Below are 18,540 nucleotides of genomic sequence, written 5' to 3'. Positions count from 1 at the left end.
CCTCTAACCTATTCAACATAGATATTGCAAATCGCAAAAATTTAAACCAACTTACCGTACGAGGGATGCGGAGTGCTTGGAGCCCTGAAATCCCAACTCATTTCTTCTCACTTCTTCGAAATCGTAGAACTTCACCTGGCATGAGCGGAATGGTCAAAGCGCTAGTAGGGTGGGTCCAACGAGTGCCACATCAAAAGCACGAATTGAGTATGATTTTCAACTTAACAGAATGATGAAATTGGACGATGTTCAAAACGTCAGGGCGTAAGTTGATAAAATTTATACTGTTGGGTCCAATTTGAGAATGACCCTAAACTAACAGGGTGTCTTTTGTCTTTAGCCCTGTTAAAATTTTCAAAATTATAGAGGCACTTTACGATAAACCCTAAAACCTTTCGATCGATCCATACTCTTGAACAAAAAAATGAACAAAAGAAAAGTGAATAAATAATCTCGACATATACTCTACAACTATATGATTCAGTTGAAACTTCACCGCTACACAGAAACGAACCTTCACAAGTTACAGTCTCTCTCTCTCTCTCTCTCTCTCTCTCTCTCTCAGTCCCTTTCTCAGTCTGTACCTCTCCCTCCCTCCCTCACTAACCTATGGCAGAGGATATGGATTCTGATACATGCGTCGGCTTCAAACGAACAATCAAAGAGATCCAAGAAACCCAAACTCTCACACAACGCTCTAACTCTCCATCTGCTGCAATTCCAGAACAAGATAGCCACTCGTCTGAGATCGTTTCTCCGCTGAAACAAGACTCAGATTTCACCGACAAGAGTCCTCCTTGTTCGGTCTCCGATTCCTCTAAGAAGGTCAAGCTTTCACCTCACGGCCAAGTCTCTGAAACCCATCTTGAAGAAATTCAAGAAATGCCCAATTATGTGAGTGGAAAGGCCGAAGCTTGCGGTTTAATTTCTGGCTTAACTGTGTCTGATGGAGTTGCTCAAGATTTTATGGAAATTTGTGAAATGGGTCTTGTTTCTGATAGCGAATTTGTGAAAACTGAGACTGAACAGACCCCGGATGATGAGAAAGAAAGGGTTGTTTCGGATTTGGTTGACAAGAAAGGTGAAGGTTCTGTGATAAGTGAAGTGGGTTTTGCTGATATCGAAAAGTTAATGCAAGAGACGAAGTCTGTTACTGAATTGGACTGCAAGGAAGGTGTGGATGCTTCTCTGTCTACTTCTGTTGAAAACAAAGTGGTGTTTGTTGGAAAAGAAGCGGAATCTCAGAGTTCCTTGGAACTGAAAAAGAAGCAATTACTGGAGGAAGTTGAAGCCATTCTTGTGCCTGCAGAAAAGACCCTTGTGCAAAGTGGTACTGATGGGTCTCTCAGTTCTTTCAAGATTGAAGTAATTGATGATACTGCAATGATATCATTGCTTGGCAATGGCTGTGGAAAGGAGTTGGGTTTTCTGGGTCCGGCTAAATGTGTTGCACAGGGGAATGGAAACAAGAATGCAAAAAAAGAAATGAATGGGAAAAAAAAGGCAAGAACCTCGGGAAGAAAGGAAAAAGTGGCTAATAATCTGGTTGAAGCTCATAGCGTGAGTTTAAAGAAAGGGAAAGGAGCCAAGATCTTTTACTCGAGGATGGAGTTGGAGGCCATGAGGTATGTGAACGTGGTTGAACAAAAGAAACTGTGGAAAGATATATACCGTGGACTTGGGCCAGTCGTGGCCAAGGAGTATGAAAATCTGGCAAGTGTTAAGCATCAGAAGAACATCCACAATAACTTTGAACCTCACAAACGCTTTGAGAAGATGGAAGTGCCACCTGGTATTCTTGGTAAGTACACTTTTTTATTATTATTATTTTCTTTATACATTTTGTGGGCTAAATCTTATTAGAACTCAGTTGGATGATGAAATATGATGTATGAAACTTATATGTTCTAGTAATTGTAATTTTTATGGGTTAATTGTTATTAGTATGGAGAGCGGTATTTAAATTAATTTCTTGCAACTTATATCTGATAGTAATTGTAATTTCTATGAGTGAATTGTTTTTAGTCTGGAGATGTGTGTAAAATAATTTGTGGCACCTTATATCTGCTAGTGATTTTGAACTCAATGAGCTCCCAGCTTGGTCGTCAAAGAATTGCTCTATCTTTTTCTTTTTAAATTCCTTCTATTGTAATGCATGGCATTCTTAATGTATGAAATAGAAGAATATTTCAGAATTAGCTTTTGTAGCATTATTAATTTTTATGCAATTATTCTTTCTAATGAAAAGATCCTTCTATTATAGCATAGCATTCTAAATGTGTGCGAACCACCGTGACAAAGTGTCCATCATAATAGTTTTACAGAACCAGTTCTTTAAACCTCTAGACAACATGATAGAATACTGCTTAAATGACATTTATTTGGTTAGGATAAAGTGCTTATGACTTAATCTCCCAGGTTGTGCCCAGGACTCTATAATAGTTTTGGCTGTTGTCATTGTCAGCATTAAAAGGTTGTTTGGATATTCCCTTACTTTGCTTCGGATTTGTCAATGTAATGATAGAGGTTGAACAAACTCGCCTACTTTAATGGCGAATAGCCGTTCTGTTTTGTCTTGGTCAAGTTTAGTGGGTGCAGAGGCAATAAATTGCCAATGGACCTTTTTCACAAACAACATTTTCTTTTTCTTTAGGCATCATCTTTGCTGAACCATATCTGGTTCCTGCCCCCTTCCCCCTCTATTATAGCCTTAAGTAGCTAGTCTTCGTTCTTGCATTCCCTAACCAGTAAATACGTGGTGTCATTGTTTCTTTGATTACTCAAATAAGTGATATCCTAAACGAATTTTCCTCACTCACTCTTTCTACTTTGCTAATGAAAACACTCGTCTTTGTTGCCTACTGCCTCATTTAAAGTAGTTTATCAGGTACCTTATTGTTCTATCTCCACATCACTTTGACAAGGAAGCCTGCATTGCCATTCAAGTATATGCATTGTGGCTTTTCATAATGTGACATGTCCAGTATTTTGTCCATTCTATTTCTGACACTCAAAATTCCAGATTATTTGATTTTCAGCACTTAATTTAGACTTATTTTCTTCAGCATTTGAAAATGCTTTGTGGTTGTTTGGATCTGGTGACAGTATTTTATCTCTCCTTTTTTTCTTTTGCATTTACTTTAGGCTGTTGTCATTTTGAAATCTATCATTTTCTCAAAGTACATCTCCTATGTTTCTTATTCTACATTAACTCGATTTCTTAAAGATCAAGGGCATAAGATTTTAAATCTTTGTCTTTCTGTTCGTTGTTGCACTCATAGTCCTTTACTTTCCGAAGTTCAGCTTTTAACCAGTTTCACAGCCTTTCTTCCAATCCTGTAATCCATTTGTGGACATTTATGAATTCTCTTCACATGTCTTTTCTCTCGTTGTTCTTAGCTCTGATTGTGTCAATTTGATGGGTTCAATTTCTGTTGTGCACAGGTGTGGTTGCTTCAAGGGGAAGATGGAATCAAATGAATATCTTTGTGCATTGAAGAATGGCCTAACACAATCTGCAAAAGACTTAATGTCCAACGTTCTCGATATGTGTTTCTTCTTCTGTGTACTTAGGTCCTTGATAGGGTTGTCTTGTGTACTACTTGTATACAGTCCTTGTACATGGAAATTCTTGCTTTTGGTTTCTAGTTTGTGAAACATACTTTAGTCATAAGGATGTTGGTATATACATTCTTCCTGTTGATGAACAGTAATAAAAATGATATTCCCAGGTAATTTGTAGTTGTGTTGACTGCGCACTTGAATGAAAGGAGTTTCTTTAACCTGTTTACCTTTACTTCTATGGATTTCACTAAAAAACACATTACCTTTTTTTTTTTTTTTTTTTGGTTCAGATCAAATCTGTTGTTTCTACATTTGTGTGATATTGCTAAGATTTTTGTGATTACTTTCAGGGGAAGCATTTTCAGAAAATGTGGATATTGAATTAGAAGACTTGGTGAATAATCAAACCCAAGATGCAAGTCCCCTGGACCCTTTTTGCAGTTACAGTGCCACTGATGAACATGGCTACCCATTTCCAGAAAAAGAGTGTAGCGAAGATGATGACAGTGATGAAGATTATGCTAGCATTCAGAGACCTGCCTTTGTGGTTGAAGGAGAACCCAACTTTGATTCTGGTTCACCAGAAGATGGACTTGAATATCTTAGGCGTGTCAGGTATAATTATTTGGTCTTGTCTATACCATCCCCTTCCCCTCAGTATTTGATTGATAATGCTAACTGCATGCAGTATGTAGGCTATAACATGGTGGCCTTCTTCATGGTATATAGGCCATGGGTTAAATGTTGGTTCTCGAGGGTGATTGGTTGCGTGGGATGACCAGTTGTTATAACCATGACTATTGTCGGAACAAATTTCTTAATTACTGAAGTAGATCCTACATTATTGTGACACGGGGAGTTTTCTTGGTATGCAAAAGATGCAAAATCAGAGGATCAGATTCCTTGCTGTATGGCTGGAAGTCATGAGTTACATTTTAACGCCAGCCTAGTAGAAACCTTCTTTTGAAATTCCTTCTTTTATAGCAAGGATCAGATTCCTTGCTCTACATAATGCTTTTGAAACCTTCTTTTGAGACATGAATGAATTTAGAGAATTTCCAGCAAGCATATGCTTCTCCCTAGGATTGTGTGATGCAACCTAACCTTAGGTATGATGCCTAAGGCCTCTAGGATTGATTGCTAGAACCATATTGATGTCATGATAGTAGTTGTATCATTTCAACGCTTCCTTAATTCCTTTCTTTAACTGCCAACAATTTGCATCAACCACAAGGACTTATTCACTCAAACAAGAGTTTTTTCTGCTTATCATTTTTGCTTGTCCTGCATCATATTGATTTACTCATTATGGTTTATCTATTTATTTATTCCTTCTTCTCTGCGTCGTTCTTCATTGATGTGTGAAAGTTGAATTTGTCGTTGTTTCATCTCATGGTCTGTACATCCTTGGCGTAAGGGATTACATCTTTCAGGGCTAATGCCATATTCATTATAATTTTTTCTGTATATTTTAGAACATAAAAGGACTGTTGACCCACATCTTAGAAAAGCTTAAGATTTTAAAATTTTAAATTTTTTTATTTATGCGAAACATAGATTTTCATTGAAAAGAAAAGGAGATCACAACACGGGGCAAGGTGTTCCATAAACTACACCCAACTAAAGAACAAAACAGAAAACCAATGAAAACAGAACAAAAGAACAAACTAATATACAACACTGCTCCAATTTGAAAAACAAAAACAGCATGAAAGGACCAATCCTTCAAATGTGAGGAAACTGAACACATAAGCATTTCCAGAAATGAACGCTGTTCCACAAATGATCAATATCCTTCCCCTTAGCAGCCTAAAGAATTCTCCCATTTCTCTCTATCCAAAACAACCCAAAACATTGTCAGCACATCACATCTTCCTAGCACTTTTCCTCTCCATAAAACTTAGTCTACTCACAATGTAATGCATCAAGATTCTGATATTCACGAACTCAATCTGGACTCCCTAAACACCCTTATCGTCAATGATGCACAACTGGACAATGGAGCGTTAAATGGTTCAGACATTCAGCATCTCTTTTGCACATTAGTACACACCATTAGGACAAAGATGACAGTAAATTTTCCTCTTCTGCACCATGTAGAAAAAGCTTAAGATTACAACAGTTGTACACTAATAAAAGATTATCATGGTATTACAACATCGACAAATTTAAGATAACAATAGTTGTAGAAAAGCTTCAAATCCCTGCAACTACTATCTTCCGGTTTAAGATTACATAAGGATATGATGGGGAACTTGGTAATTTTGCCTGATTTTGAATTCTGCATCAGTTATTTTGCAATGACTTGTCTATCCATTATGTCGCTCTTGGTTGAGGTATTTGACCTTGATGTGCAAGAATAGTCAACGGCCATTTTAGGGCCATGGGGCCACTTAAGAGCTAGAGATCACTGTAATGAGCTTCTAAGTTTGGGTGGAAGGCTGAGGTTTACTTTTTTCTTGTCACTACTTATGGTACATTTATTTATGTAATTTTACTTTTACATTTTTGAAAGGTAATGTTCTGTGGGGTGTGAGCAAGAATTTTTGAAATACACTAGTTGTAAGATTGAGTAGAATGTAGAAACTAATTCGTATACGACTGCATGAGAAGGAATGACAACTTTATATCTGAGAATTTAAGTCCTAAAATGCATCTTTAGATATTGGCCAAGGGAAAAAAAAGCTTCTTGGACTAGGCTAAATTGGGTTTTCATGCCATTTGGCAATCAGTGTAACATTTGGGGAATCAGGCTAGCAACTCATGTATTTATGGGGGGTCTCTTGAGTTTTCTTGGGAGAGTTGGATGGAAGCCTCAAGGAATGTTTGTAAATATTGCTTACTTCTTGTAGGAGTAGCCATGCCCATCTTGCAATGCTTGTGAGCAGAACGCTTGCTGGAATTTAAAGCACAATATGGAATGGATCAATAATGCATTAATGCCTACATTAGTTTGTTATTTGGATTATTGATTGACAAGATGCACCAGGCTTGAGATAATCTGAGATTGTAGAAAAAGAGGATAGAGGAGATAAGTGGTTGGTAGGCTTGGCTACAGTACTTGTCAGAAATTTGTCTTGGGTGTATTGGTTGCTCTTTTTACAGAGCTGACTTGTAATAGCGAAATTTCTGGTGTGTCTAGCTTTCTGGCCACCACAAAATGTGGGATATCACATGCATTCGAAGAGAAAAAGCTGCATGTTCTGTTGAGTCAATATATAATATCTCATAGAGATATGCATTTTAGTGAAAGATAAGGTCTAGAAGGCTGTCTCCCAGATGCACGTATCTTATTTTTGGTTGATATGATCATTATCATTTGAAATGAGGCTCCAGGTGGAAATTGAGGCTGTTGCTTCGCAACCAATATATCTGGCACATATATAGTCTAATATATATGTCAAAGAGATAAAGGTAATCTTGAGAGTTGCACAGATCTCACGATTGGTCTCCATCTTATGCATGTCTGTGTGGTTGAGAAAGAGAGGGTGTGAGTGCCTTGTGTGTGCACTCGTGCTTGCATGCATGAGATAGTGTACTAGAAGTCAATAATTATTTCTATAGCATACTGTCTATATGACAATAATCAAAGCAGTATAAACATGTATTTTACATTGTTTTCTTGGTGTTGTATGGTTACCCTTATTACCTGTGCAATCCTATAAAAAAGTAATTTAAATATGGTTGTGAAGGAATGAATACTTTTATCAAAGTGAGAAAGCCACCATGTGAATGGGAAGGGGTTGAACCAGAAGAGATCTTAGCAAAACATTAAGAACAAAAGTGGAAGTAATTCATGACCTTAAACAAAGGCAGATTATTTGGACTGCTAAGGGGGGATTAAATGTATAAGTCAGTATCACCTATTGGCTAAAGCATTTGAAAATGGTGTACATCTTTTATTACTGATTGCCAACTGAACTTTAGTTGGTGATGTGCCCCACTAAAAGCTTGTTCAGAAAATTTATGAACTGCCAGCTGTCGTGAATTGTGTAATGGTCAAAGTTAAGATGGCATACATTGAGTCTATTTGTTGAGCAAATTCATTGAAGCGACAATTAAACCATAGAGAAGTCTCTATAAACTGAAACATTGACCCATTTGAAAGATCACTTGATGCAGATGAAACCACTGAGCTTTGTGTTTAACCAAGTAATGAAACCCAGAGGAGTTCTTAACTGTCCTGATGTTAATTATTGATTATTATTTTTGTTCTCATTAATATTCAAGAGATAAGACTATCTTAGGTATTAATAGGAACCTAGGAGATAGGACCTAATATGTTGACACATTTTGCCCATCAATTAGATAAAGCTGTATGTTATGATGCCAATATCTGTCCTGGTTTATGAGGAGCACACTGTTAGAGAGAGTAAAAGATTGGGGAATTCATCCATCAGATCCAGTTCTCTAATTTTGTTCTCATCTGGCTAAATCATATATGAAATTCTCTCTCTCTCTCTCTCCAAACCTTAATGATTTTCTATTCTTGAAAAGTTGTCTGTAGCTTGAAGTTTTTTGCTAGTTCTCATTTGCCTTAGAACAATGTATGAGGGAGTGGCTTAGGTAGTCTTTCAGTAATATCCTGAGTAAGTTTGAAGTTGATATAGCATTGTTCTAACCGTATTTATCTTTTAGGTGGGAAGCTGCTCGAATTCCAAAAGTGAGAGTAGCCAAGCTTGATAGAAGTAAATTTAACATAGAGCAGAGTGATTATATGCCCAAGATTCCTGAGATTGCCAAGTGTCCAGAACAATTGCTGCCACTGAAACAGTGGGAGGATGCTTTTCTTGCTGAATTTTCAGAGCTAAGGCTGGTATGTTCTCATCCTGATTATTCTTCGTGCTCTTCTTCCTATAGGAGAATTATTATTCGCATGGTAAACATGAAATTTGGTTAAGAAGGTGGTCAGCTCTGCTTCTCTTGGTGCTTCTCTTGACGCCAGAATCCTGTATCTCTTTGTGCCTTATTTTTTACCACAGTGGTTAAGCCTTTTGCATGGAAATATTTTTCCCCCTTCCCTACCTTTGAAAAATCTTTTTGCTGCACATGATGTTTCTAGTTTCGCCATAGACAGTTGGGGGAAACTAAAGTCATTAAGAATGTGGAGGGTAGAGAATGCATTTTATTGAGGTCTCTGGATTTTGTTAGTCAGGACAATTTTTATTTATCAGTCATGTGTTTCTTCTTGAGTGTACTTAAGGTAAATGGCTTAGGGTTTAGGGTATTAATATGAACATAGGACCTAAACCCATTATAAAGCTGGAAGAAAGGTAGCCATATTTGCAATCTTTTGTTTTTTCAATATTCTTTTCCAACATTAAGTGCCGTTTTTCCTATTATATAGAACACTTCAATAAACTAGGGATCTTAAGGCGGCAAGGTAATACATTTGATAAAAGGAGAGTTGACTACATTTTCTGACTTTACTCTGATCTTAATCTCAGGCTGTGTCTCGTTTTGAGGGTTATAATGCAAGCACGTCTCAAGATCCCCAATCAAAAAATCTTCTTCATGACTCCCATCAGCTACCTGGGAGTATTGTTTTTGAAAAATTTGTTAATGTTAAATCCAAGGAAATTGACATCCACTGGCCTCATGACTGTTGCATCCTCGGGAGCTCCATTGATCAGCTTTCCTTGTCGACTACTGAAGGCAGTAATGCCTCTCTGCCTGCTGAGACCTTCAGTCCTAAGTCTCATGTGAGCCAAAGTTCCAGCGACTCCCCTTTGGTGTCGGTGATCTTACGAATGGACTCTGTAGCTCGAGTGTCGATGTTGAGAAAACGCATAAACGCGATAGAGGCCATGAGCACTCTGTCAAGGAATGACTGTCTCTGGCTATTTTCTCTGTGTGCTGTAGTTGATACTCCACTAGATGCCGATACTAGTGCTTCCCTTAGGAGTCTGCTAAGAAGGTGCGCCGCTTTGCGAGCTGCAAAGTATGTACTCGACGATGAGGTAGTAATGTTGAATATTCTTGCCACAATTTCAGGTAGATATTTTGGGCAGTCAGAAAACTGAAGCTTTCTAATATATTACATCTCTTCTTGAAGAAAGGCTGAGGTATCATTTTAGTTCGGGTACGGCATATGTCTTATGTATACAAATCGAGTGTCAAAATACTTAAACTTGTATTGGCATTGCCGTAATTTTGAACGTACCATGATGGTAGTGCTCTATTTTCTGGTGTGTGCCTGGAATCACTTTAAAGGAGTGACACCCCAGTATTTTCCAGTGAGCTGATTGCACTAGATTGGTTCTGGTTGTGAATATTTGACACTGGGTTCTGGTTTTCAGTGGGTTATTTAACGAGTTTTAACACTAAAAATGGCTGCTTGTAATTCTGCGGATGAGTCCCGAGTATCCAGGTTTTTTTTTTTTTTGGTCAGTTGTCCTGAGTATCCAGTTTATTATAACAATTGTCTGCTGTAGTAATTTAAATCTTTTCGAATATTTTTTTTTCTATTTTTGGTCAAATCTGTTTGACAAAGTTGAAAGCAAATTCATTTATTTCTGTATCTTAATTTTTTTTAAAGATAATAAAAATGGTTGACAAACATTTTCTCAAGCGATTCACTGATTTGGCTAAATGACATGCTTAATCCATTAAGACATTAATAATTTCCCAAGTAATAATTTTTATATGAGTGTTGCTAAACCAACTTTAAAATTAACTGAGTACAACATACTACTAAACTATTTATTGAACTACTAATTTATCATCATATAAAATGACCAAAAAAGATATATTGAATTGTGAAACAAATATAATTTTAATAAGTACACATTACTCACAATATTCAATCCTAATAAGAAGTTTTCGTATTGCTTAGTGCTCACTATGAACAATGGCAGCGAGCAATGGCAGAGACGCAAATGAGGTGTCGTTGAATGTTCATTCAACATTCAGTCACTAGGTGAAGCAAAGCAACATTCAATCTGGAGATACGGTGGTGCCTCAATATTTTCGAATCTCTAAAGATTCCAAATTCGGATGTGGTTGTAAAGCTTCAAGTATAATTTTATCTTCAAGTGTCCTCTCTTCACTCCAATCAAAATCTAGATTCAAATCGACAAGGTTCCCTGCAGTAATGAGTTCTGCTTTCTCAGCCGCATTCACATTTTGTAGGTTTCCACCACACCTACAAATATGAAGATACCCTTTGAGGTTCAAAATTTTCAAATCTCCCAGCTTAAATGCTTCGTCCTCATCATCACATGATACAACGAGCATATCGAGTGTTAAGAGAAGTTAGCTTAGCAATTCCCCTCGGCAAACTTTCTAGATTAAAACAATAATCAAGGTGAATATGTCTTAAGTTCACTAGTTTTCTAATTTGCATGCAATCGTTGATCAACAAGGTTTGCAAGTTTGATAAATCACACAATGTCTTCCGCAATATTCTCACATCAGTTTACGAAATTAAAGATTTTGATGCAAATTCAAAATCTGAAAAAGCACGAATTCATGTAAAAAGAGAAACTTGGTTTAGGATTGGTATTAAGGTGTTCTATGATAGAGAGTATTAGGATGTACTAGAGGTATTTTGGTAGTTAAATAGGGTGTACTTAGTTAATTTTACATATTGATTTAAATAATAAGGTGTACTTAAATCATAGGGTGTACTCAGTTAATTTTAAGGTTCGTTTAGCAGCACTCTTTTCATTTAGGAATTCAAATTCTAAATTTAGGTTTGAAAACAAATATCATTGCAAATACCAGTTATCCACTTGTAAATATGTCAATAGTTGAATAGGCAAGTATGAAAAATGGTTTTTTTGAATAATCATTTTCTCAAAATAATTTTTGGCGGCTTTTATTTCTTACACATGAAATAAGAAAACTTGACTTTATGAGATTTTAGTATGAAGTATATATTGACTTAATGAGCCATAATTTTTAGCTTAAATCGTATTTTACACTAAAACCGATTTTTCATATTTTGACTTGGTGAGAATTTGATTTTCTAGTATTTTTATTTGAATTCAAATAGGGGGTACTTCCTTATTTACATTGTAAACTTAAGTAAATGGAGTAATATAAAAATAAATTAAAGTCAAAGGACAAAGACATTTACTTAAATGTTGAAAATGGAAATAAGGTAATCTGTACATCTAGAGTGCATCACCACTAGCTGAGCAAGGGCGCAATTTGAACTACCTCCTTGTGCCTTAATAAGTCCGCCACAATACATGTGGGTACATATCAAAACATAAAGTATTTGAAATAATATACATATACAAATACATAACAGTATAACAAACATATACAAGAAGATACCGTGTTATAGGTTGGGATTGTTCTAGGTGACGGCTAGACACACCACCAACTAAATCTTATGTTATAACATGTTTTTTGTTTATTAATATGAATTTTAAAACATAACTCAGTTTTTACCTATGTTATAACACGTGAATTAGTAGCATCAGTTTTTTATGGGATGATAAACCAAAGAGTTTCTTGGGCCATGACATACTTAAACGTGATTCTATTTCCCTAGATAAAATGTTTAGCACCAAGAGCACAATGATTTTCCACTTAAATGTGATTCTATTTCATTCTACACATTTGTTTACATGAAGTATGTATACGTATTGAGAAATATTTCTTCAGATATTCTTTTTATGTGTTTTATGTTAACCTAGTAAAGTTCTCTTCTTCCACTTATATGTGTTTATGCTCTTAGTCCTTTTTTCATAGATATATAAAATATTCCATTTTATAAAATATAGTTTGTATTGTTAGTTTTGCCATAAATTATGAATGAAAGTACTATTTTTATGTTTTTTTTTAAATATTATTGTCTTCTTAACAAAATTTCAAGACTTACACTATGACCCTATGAGGTCACAATCCTGTGTTGCGTTTGCCATTGCATAAAGTCATCGTGACTAGCCATGTCATAAAAAAATCTTAATAAAGACAAAACGTGATAACTTCGTAAACCCCATGAACCATTTGTGAAAAATTACTTAAACAAGAAGATTGGGCACCTTGTGTGGAAATTTGTTACATAGAACTATTTTTGCATGTTGGTGTAACTGTGGATGGGATTGAAGCACTTTCACATCCCCAATACAAAAGCATAAGGATATTTACGTGGAATGTTGACTTGTACATCTTTTTTACATGAAAGTTTTTCTCCTACCTATATAATATAGGGTACTAAAAATTGAAATTAATTGTACAAAGAAAATTCCTTAGGAAGCAAATTAATGTAGCATTTTTAATACAAATTAATAATAGTCATGTATGAAATATCTGTGCATTGTTTGCATTCAACATCTATGGTAGCAGAAGAATTTAGGACTGGGTAACATCTCACATTGCCCACATATTGCGGCCACCAAATTCTTGCATATGTGGCTACATTTTCCTGAATTTCAACATGAATGCTTAGTCGTGAGCAGTTGCATCCTTCACGCTTTGCTTCTTTCTCACACCTTTCTGTCATTGCTAAATACACAGAAAAATACATTGTATTAAACAAAAATGTATACGAAAAATATCACGAGCCGTATAGTTACATATGTACGTTTTTGTAGGAATATATGCTTGAACAGCTGCATACATCAATGGAAAAATCTAAATAGTACATAACCAGATGTAATCTCTATGCTAGCTAGAAAACATATAACAACATTTCCAAAAATGTCCACCTTTATAAGGAGGATGATGATTATTAATGAATATTAGGAGTCTTTTAATTAGTATATGCTAGTAATTATAATTGATTATCTACAAATGATGTAATGAAACTATTTTAATTAAATTGATTACTTATATACGCACCCATATTGGTGAAGAGGATGGCATTCAAGATGAGAAAGGAGTGGTTCAAATGTGAAATCTTGGCAATCTTTCATCACCTATATGCAAGGCAGCAATATGATAAAGTTATTTTATTTAGAGCACACAAGACTGAATTGATCTTACAATATTTATGATTACAAGGAGCCAGCCATTATAACCCTAGAATACGTTTAAGGGTTGTGAAGGAAGAAAAATAAAGGGACCGCCATTATAACCATCAACAACTTTTAAGGGTTGGCAACTTCTTTACATGTAAGAAAGTACTTATGTTCTCATTTGTTCATCCCATATTTGTATAAATTTTTAGTTGCAAAATTGACTGTTGTAGCCCTCAAATTGACACAACATTGACGGAATTTGAAGGTGGAAGCAATTTGACGCTAACCAGAGAGTTGAAGGACTAATAACTTGAATAATGTAATTGAAAGACCAAAATGAAACTCGGGCATCAGTCCAAAGGACATTTCGATCAAATGGGTGCTCATGCTTATCATATGTTCTATTAACAATGTGGGGACGTCCACTCTTCAACCTTCCTATATGTCCCTCACCATCTGTCAAATTTTCTATTTTAACCTCTCTCTCTTCTCCACATTCTTATTTTAAATGTATTTTACTCTAAATGCTCCTAATCTGATAGGCCTACACTTTAGGCACTAATTAGAAATTACTAAGAAATTTTAATATTTACAAACTTAACTTGGCACCATTTGACACCTACGGAAACTACAGTTTCTACCTGGGCAGCATTTATGCACCTCTGGCCAGCTCGGGCTAATTAAAATACATCAACTAGACATTTGGGGTTTACCTAGAATTAGAATCAAATCCACTTGGAGGCTATTAGAATCAAAACATTTTTATGCACGCCGGATATTGAGAACAAGAAGAAATATTATTAGATTAATATATAAGTACGTGTAGTTGTGGAGATGGAGAAATTATACAATACTACTGTAGCACCAACTGGCATTGCTAATTGATACTACGGTCCAATAAAATTCGGATATCTGTACAACTTATACACATCAACAAAACCGTCATTAGCAGGATCAACGTTAACCAAACAGAGGTTATCAGACCCCAAAAAAAAAAAAACCAGAGAGATTAATTACCAACCTTCAGACTCTGTGACGGCCTTGCCAAAAGCTTGAAGTCATCCGACGGTGGCTTTAGATCATAATTGCTTCAGTGCTTCAGTTTTAGATTGACAAATTTGTGTGCAATTTTATTATTTGACTTTGGGTCATAACCCCAAATAAAAAAGCTTCAGGCACTGATTCATGGCCAGTGAGAGGCACAAGGGGTTGGTTGGGTACCTCACCACCAACAAGCCGTCAATTTTCATGGTAAATATGCAATCGCAAGATATAATTGTAGCCAACACCACTGTTGTTTTTTAATTTCTCAGCCACCACTCATGGGAGAATATGGAAAAAAAAAATTAGTGAGAGCTTATCGGAGATGATGGCGGAGGCCGATGGAACCTATCCTAACCTTTTGAATTGAGGCCCAAAATCGATAAGGAATAGGGCAAGCGACTTGATAAACTCCCAAGTCTGCGATGGTTCTTTCTTTTTCTTTTGGTGGTGAGTCTTTGATGGGCAACGACAAGTTTGGGCATCGGTTAAAGCCACCATAGGGACGTCGTCACTCTCAGGTGGGGTTGCCCAAGAGAAAGTAGTAGTGTCGAGTATTTCTCGTTCGCAACAATGGTGGTTAACGGGCGTTTTTACTTTCCAGTGGTTACAGGATGTTAACGGCAGTACATTAAGTTGGTTGCTGATGTGTTGTACACATGTCCGAATTTTATTGGACCGTAGTACCAATTAGCAATACCAGCTGCTGGTACTACAGTAGTATTGTATAATTTCTCGTGGAGATGTATGGGCCAGAAAGGCCATATAGAGCTTCTAATAATAATAGTATATATGAGAATAAAGAAAAACTATAGGGATTTGATGATATCATCGGTGGAGAATGGAGATGGAAGATGATAGATACTATATACACGGAGGCCCCGTTTGGATCACGAAACGAATTTGAGGGAAAATTATTTCCTATGTCATTTCCCAAGGGATGGAAAATAGAAGATTCATTTCCCACGTTGGTAATGCTGGAAAAATAACTGAGAGATATCACTTTATTTCCTTTTCCATGTTTGTTTTGAATGGGAATGGAAAACAAAGTTTGCATAAATTTTCAATTATACCCATATTAAATCAAATAAAAAAAGAATGAATTTAATGATATATTGTAACTTTAAATTGTTAATGGGGACAAAATGGTCATGAAAAATGTTAATTTAATATTGGCTTATTTTCCCAAACTTTCCCATCAGGAGGGAAAACAAAACCCAAGTTGAGGATGACTTCATTTTTCCCCCTTCTTCCCATGGCCAGACAACGATTTCCCATGTATGGACTTACCAAACATGGAAAAACAATTGATTTCCCATGAACCAAACGGGCCCTGAGACTTTTTATTTACGTGTGATACACTATATAGTTTAACATGAAAATCATAATTTTCATGATGTAGTTCTTCAATCTCTATTTCCAATTCTTTGTTTTTGGTCTTCATTTCCATAAGCTCATCATAATATACATCATCCTGTTGAGTTTTTTTTTCTCGTTTTTAAAAAATTCCAGCGCAATAAAAGCAACTAAACTTCCAGCATCTTTATTTGACAAACCCTTTGGAAAATCCAGATCATCAACATAAAATACGACAACTACTTGTGATCATAATTCAAATTTTGTTGTTTTTTCACAAAATTCTTACATATGATAAGGTTAATTTGAAATCATCCATTTCTAGATTGCTTGCATTTAGCAGCTGTGGTAGCACATGCATGTTGGACCAACGAAACCCTCAAAACTGTCCACAAAGTGCAGACTCCAAGTTCTTGCATTTCTCGCTACAATTTCGAGAATTAATACATGAGCCCTGCCAGACTAAGCTTATGCGCAGATTACTGCATCGTTCAGTTTCAGTCCCACAATTCATTGCCATTGCTGTTAATAAACAAACACAAAACATATTATATATATATATATATATATATCAGTCCCCTTCTATTAAGGGATCCCTCAAATAATTTAATTTTAAGGACACCCTTTAGGATACTCTATGATTTTTTTTTAAACGATCCAAACCATCTATTTTTTAAGTCTACATTCAATAGATCATTCTTGCAAAATATTAGACAAATCGAAAACCGTTTCAACATCCAATTCTCTGTAAGGTCCCTCAAAGAAGTTTATTTGAGGAATCCCTCAATGGAAGCTCCCTATATATATAATTACCAAACAAATTTACAGGTTGTTTTTGTTGGAAATTTAATATTAATTAATATTAATTTTCTTATTTGAATGGAAATTAATGGAGACCATTGGACAATGGTTTGTTGATTTTATGAAGAGGGTATCAGTGCATCTATTTATCTAAGGGACACATTGGTTCACTTTTCAGATTGGAAGACACCCCTTTGGAATGGGCTTTTTAGCATCTATAAAAATAGTAGTCCTCTTGCAGTCAATTATATGGATTTTCGTTTAGTCTTTGCATATATCCTCTTCTATACATAGTCTTAGTATAGTCACTGATCATAGTCTTTGATAAAGTTTCTTGCATAATCTGGTTCAAAAAGTCCTTGTGAATTGTAGTTCTTTTATAAGGAGAGGAGTCATTGTATGCGAGAGTCAATAACCATATAAGTACCTGTGTAGGGCGTAATTCGTCTTAAGGTTAGTGTCTAACACTTGCCTCGACTCAATTTTTCAGGTTTTTCTAACTCATATCATGTGAATTTATCGTTGTGTATGTGCTTTTATTTTGAGCATGATATGCATGATTATTTTTTTATTTGTGTGATTAAAAGCAATTAGGCCTCATTTTTCCTACAGAAATAGTACATAATTTGCGCAAGTGATTAATTAAGTTTGCATATGAATATTAATATGTAGTGAAAATATAATTGAATTGAGTTTTACGTACCTATATTGGAAAGGAGGATGGAGACATTGACAAACCAGAACTGGATCAATTAAGAAGTCTTCTTCTTAGCCATATTTTGGTATCACCTATGGCAATTAGCAATGACAAATCTTATATTTACTCTAAAGCGCACACAAGGAGCTAGTTTCATGCTCCATGCTTGAGCTAGGTTATGGATTCGAGTATATAACATGCATGGAAAGCTAGATAGGGTCAAGCTTGTATAATTATATTTCAAGCCAATTAAATCCTTATCGAATTATGCAATGGAGTTGAAATTTTTGGGACTCTCTCTCTCTCTCTCTCTCTCTCTCTCTCTGTGTCAAGAAAATTCTACAAAACATATATCAAGCTGTTGTAATTAAATATTTCAAGCCAAGCGAATTAACCACGACAAATTCAAAGTCTTAACCACGACAAAATTTTGGGTGCTTTTTGTTAATTTATTACAAAATATATTGGTATCTCACTAAAGTGGACTTGAAAAGCAGTACTATATTGAATTATTATTATTTTTGGGTACTTTATCAACATTAGAGCACCAAGAATTTCTTTCAAATTTCAATAATGCAAATTGATACCATAAAATTGCATGGCAGTATCCAAGCAATAGTATTAAAGAGCACACAAAGGGAAACGGGGCTTTGTGTAGTGGCACCATTTACACACACCACCTTGGTAGTTTCTTATTTATTGAAATTCAATGAGATTTACAGTTGAATAAAATTTCCACATCATGTGGAACTCGAAATTTTTAAATTTGGTTTGGTTTATGCAGTATTCTAGTTTTAATATGAATTTCAATTCAAAACAGAAGGGTGTGAGACAAAGAGATGTCATTGTCTATAAGGGGGCGGCTATAGATCAAACGTATGCTTATATATATAGGCTTAAATGCTAAAATAGTTAATATGTTTTATCACATTGGCCAATTTAATTCATGCGTTTTCAATTTGGATAATTTGATCTCTGTGTTTAGGGCCGTTAGCCAATGTGATCCAATCTGTTAAATTTATGTTAAAAAATGTTAACATTGTTTAAGTATTAATAATATATATATATATATATTTGAATTCAATTTAAAAATAGATAATTAAATGAGATCTAATATGTTGTTATGGGTGTTTTTGAGTATTCCAGGTACACCACGTAGCTTGTGTA

General features: G+C 35.4%; 1 protein-coding gene across 1 annotated transcript; it reads left to right on the top strand.

Moving 5' to 3' along the window:
* Positions 1–362: 362 nt before the first annotated feature.
* LOC103322493 (uncharacterized) lies at positions 363–9,894 on the top strand. Its single transcript, XM_016792531.2, has 4 exons — positions 363–1,801; positions 3,915–4,179; positions 8,203–8,380; positions 9,012–9,894. Exons 1-4 carry the CDS (start codon positions 610–612, stop codon positions 9,585–9,587), a joined length of 2,211 nt encoding a protein of 736 aa, XP_016648017.2. The 5' UTR covers positions 363–609; the 3' UTR covers positions 9,588–9,894.
* The last annotated feature ends 8,646 nt before the right edge of the window (positions 9,895–18,540 follow it).

This window comes from Prunus mume, linkage group LG2, assembly GCF_029339155.1.
Source record: "Prunus mume cultivar Tortuosa linkage group LG2, ASM2933915v1, whole genome shotgun sequence".
Lineage (NCBI taxonomy): Eukaryota > Viridiplantae > Streptophyta > Magnoliopsida > Rosales > Rosaceae > Prunus > Prunus mume.
The sequence above is the reverse complement of the archived record's forward strand: the minus strand, read 5'-3'. Positions and strand labels throughout refer to the sequence as shown.

Excerpts from the sequence above, each read along its gene's own strand:
- LOC103322493 (XM_016792531.2), top strand. The coding sequence starts at position 610 with ATGGCAGAGGATATGGATTCTGATACATGCGTCGGCTTCAAACGAACA. Across the intron at positions 1,802-3,914 it reads AGTGCCACCTGGTATTCTTG|GGGAAGCATTTTCAGAAAAT; the intron begins GTAAGTACACTT and ends GATTACTTTCAG. Across the intron at positions 8,381-9,011 it reads AATTTTCAGAGCTAAGGCTG|GCTGTGTCTCGTTTTGAGGG; the intron begins GTATGTTCTCAT and ends TCTTAATCTCAG.